This window comes from Momordica charantia (assembly GCF_013281855.1).
Source record: "Momordica charantia cultivar OHB3-1 chromosome 5 unlocalized genomic scaffold, Mcharantia_2.0 BLBB01000005.1, whole genome shotgun sequence".
Taxonomy (NCBI): domain Eukaryota; kingdom Viridiplantae; phylum Streptophyta; class Magnoliopsida; order Cucurbitales; family Cucurbitaceae; genus Momordica; species Momordica charantia.
This window is the reverse complement of record NW_028275163.1, coordinates 9,297,826-9,301,337: the sequence shown is the minus strand read 5'-3', so window position 1 is coordinate 9,301,337 and position 3,512 is coordinate 9,297,826. Positions and strand designations below refer to the sequence as shown.

Below are 3,512 nucleotides of genomic sequence, written 5' to 3'. Positions count from 1 at the left end.
GGTGGGTGGTTGCCTTAGCCCACGTGCTCCTCATAAATGCCATCAGACATAACCAATGCCCACTCTCCCTTTTCCTTTGCTTCTACACTACTCCCTCTCTCAATCTCCTAAACCCCATTTCCTCCTCTACAGTCTCTCCTGTCTCCCTTACGTTGCTCTCGCTGTCCCCCGTCGTCCTACTCCCTCGCTCTAGTACCTAATCTTTAAAAAGCGTCGAGTAAAATATTGTGTCTTATTAAGGACAACGGTACTCCAAATATCTCTACAATAATATGATATTACCTGCTTTGAGTGTCATCCTTCCAGAGCTACTTTTGATTTTATCTCAAAAATCTTATATCAATGGAGATAATTGTCGGATCATCGATCAAACCTCTTTCTTAGTCAATATGAGACTTTGTTTGTAAAACTCAACAAAGTTAACCATTTTTAAAGTTTAGGGACTTAATTGAAGAAGTTGAAAATTCTAATGTATCTGTTGTGCTAAACCAACTGTTGCTTTTGTCCAAATAGTTCCCACACAAAATCCGAAAAGTAATACACAGTTTTAAATGCATAAAGAGCCCTCGGCTTTACACAATCAATTCAAATTTGGGAACAAAAGGATCTAACCAGATCACGGTTTGAAAGGGCACTGGTTCCCAGCCAGACAGAAAAAGAAGAAAGAGAAAGAGAGAGAGAAAATGAGGAAGATTCCACATTAACACACTACAAGGAGTCAGTCATTTAGAGCAGTCCACTCTGAAAGGCTCCCAAAATGGGGTTTTCCTGCTGAAGAATCTTCCCACCACTCTGGAATCAAGAATCCTAATGGCCTCCTCCGATTTGATGCATCTTGGTGTCTTGTATTGGTTCACAGAAGAGCCTTGTGACACACAATAATCCATCAGTGCATCAAAAGCTCCTCCTTTCACCACCCTTATCTCCAATGGCCCTATGGATTTATCCTTGCTCCTGCATCTTCTGTACACAGAATCCAGACTTTCTTCTATACTTGAGCAGCATTCCTCCATCACTCCCAAGTCGACTGCGGTCGCTGCAGCATTCTCGCCCCCACCGCCTCGCTTCTTCAGCTCCCAAAACAGCACATAATGCCCTGGGATTGAGCTGGTGTCTGCATAGCTACTGTACTCTGTCAACAGAATGCCCAGTGGCTCAACCAGCAATTTTGCGTTTGTTATTGCCTTCAACAGATCGTCTTCATTCGTCTTGTCGGTGTCGATGCTCAACACGACGTTCCGACGATGAATGAAGCGGAACTGAGGAGCATTGTTGTGGAATCCAGTTACCTTTAGAATGTCACCAACTCTGTATCTGTATAGCCCTGAACACACACACACGCACCCCCACATGAACATTATTAAGCATGATTAGATTAACTAACCAACAACAAACAAATTTAAGCCAGGAAAACAAAACCCCTGTTTGAATCTGGTTGAGTTGAATAGTCTTTTTCTTCCCCTAATGAACTCTAACAAATGATGTGGGTCAGATCCCCAAAAAAGCAACCAAAAACACAAAAAGAGGGAAAGGAGTTTCACCCGTGAAAGTGGTCACCACAAGCTCGTAATAGCGACCGAGTTCCACGTCGACGAGGTCCACTGTTTCAAGTTTCCCCATCTCGTCGCCGTCGTCCCGAACTGCGCCCCCATTCCGGTGGGGGCCCGAACGAGCCAATTCTCCTCCGTCATTTCTCTCCACAGGCAGAAACTCAAAGAAGGCCATATTTGGCAGAAGGGTATACGAAACATCCTCAGGCTTACTCAAAGGACTAAAATTAATCCCAAAATAGCACTCAGAGGAAGCATACATGGTAGAAACCAATGGAAGCCCCCCACTGTAAAATTCCAATGTGGGAATATACTGAGCCATAGACCCTGTCACAATAACCTCAATGTATTTGGTCTTGGCCCAAATCTTCTTAATAATCCCTTCCCACGATTTCTCCCCGCACATGGCATCAATCAAATCAGCCAACTCCTCATTGGGCTTCGTGAGGATCAAAGAAACAGAGCTTCTGCAGCTGGGATCAGTGATCCACTCGCTGACACAGCCACTTCTTATGTTATGGCTCATCTCTTTCCAGTAATCTTCTAAGAATTTTATGGCCCTGAGGAAAGCCGAGGCAAAAACTGCGCCCACCCTCAAAACCTCGTCCCTCTGAATCAACCCACAAAGCAATTGGCAGTACATACTCTGCTTACTGTCAGAGCATAAAATTGTCTCATCAGGGCTTGTGTACACATTATACCTATTGAAAGGCCTGTTTCTGAAGTTCTTGCTCTTGTAGTAGCTTGTCAGCACTGGCCTCGCCATTAGCCCAGATGGGGTGCTGATCTCTGGCTTTATAAACAACAAGTACATCCCTTTTCCTTCCTCCAAACCACCCACATGCCTAAAAAAAGCCAAAACAGAAAGAAAAAAAAGTGAAAAATTGCACTGTTTTATTCATAAAGGAGATGTTTTTTTTGGTTCTGTGTCAAAGTTTAGTACTTGTTCATGATAGGGACGAGGAGGTTGTAGAAGAATGTCTTTCTGTCCAAGTCTTCAGCAGTGGAAGGCATCATCTTCGGCTGGCCTCCAGAAGTTCCGGAGCTGCCATTTTTCCATTGATGATGTTACAAGAAAAAGAAAAGTTCCAGTACAGAATGAATTGAATTTAGTTACCTTGTGAGAAGCTCAGTGATGGGTTGAGCTGAGATTATGTTGGAGGGCTCCCCATTGGCAATTCTCTCGATGTAAGGCTTAATGTCTTCGTAGTTGACCACAGGGACAGAGTTTTTGAAAAGTTTGAGGTCAGGGGAGGAGTGGCTGCAGCAGCCATTATTGATGAAGTTCTTGAGATATTCTGTGTTGGCATTTTGTGAGAGAATCTTCTGAATCACCTGCTCTTGTATTTGCCTTGCATTTTGTGTCAGATCTTCAAGCAGTTTCAGGCCAGATTCATTGTCGTTGGGGTCAAAATTTGGCAACATCTCTAGAGGAGATCAAATGATCAAACAGAGAGAGTTTGGGGATTTGGATGAGATCAAAAATTTACAAGATGGGTATCAAGAAAACGAATGGAACAGAAAAAGAAGATGAAAAAGAAGAAGAAGCTTGGTTTTTGGTTCCATGATCAGGTTATAAACTATTAACCATGGTGGTGTTGTATTAAAGGTACATCCCTTTTTGTGTTTTCCAGGTATCTTCAATCTGCAATGGCAGGGGGGGAGGCAGAAGGGGAAATGATTAAATAACAGATTCTGAAGGGGATTTTTGGAAATAAAAATTTACACCAAAAACAAAAAACAAAAGGGAGGAAATGTAAGGGAAGTAGAGGCTATGGAGGTCCTACACATGTGGCCTTGTCTGGTAAACTGTGAATTATTAAAACATAAACAAAAAATTATTAAAAAAAAAGGAAAAGAATTACCTATTAACAATTAAGTGGCTATATTTCCAGATAGCCTCACGTTTGAATGAATTTAAAAAGAGAAAAAAAAACAGCAAAGTTTAGAAGCCAACCAATA

General features: G+C 42.3%; 1 protein-coding gene across 1 annotated transcript; it reads right to left on the bottom strand.

Moving 5' to 3' along the window:
* Window positions 1–470: 470 nt before the first annotated feature.
* Window positions 471–3,257, bottom strand: LOC111020995 (indole-3-acetic acid-amido synthetase GH3.17). Its single transcript, XM_022297821.2, has 4 exons — window positions 2,668–3,257; window positions 2,494–2,595; window positions 1,542–2,395; window positions 471–1,324 (listed from the first exon to the last, which is right to left on the bottom strand). Exons 1-4 carry the CDS (start codon window positions 2,973–2,975, stop codon window positions 723–725), a joined length of 1,866 nt encoding a protein of 621 aa, XP_022153513.1. The 5' UTR covers window positions 2,976–3,257; the 3' UTR covers window positions 471–722.
* Between the last annotated feature and the right edge of the window lie 255 nt (window positions 3,258–3,512).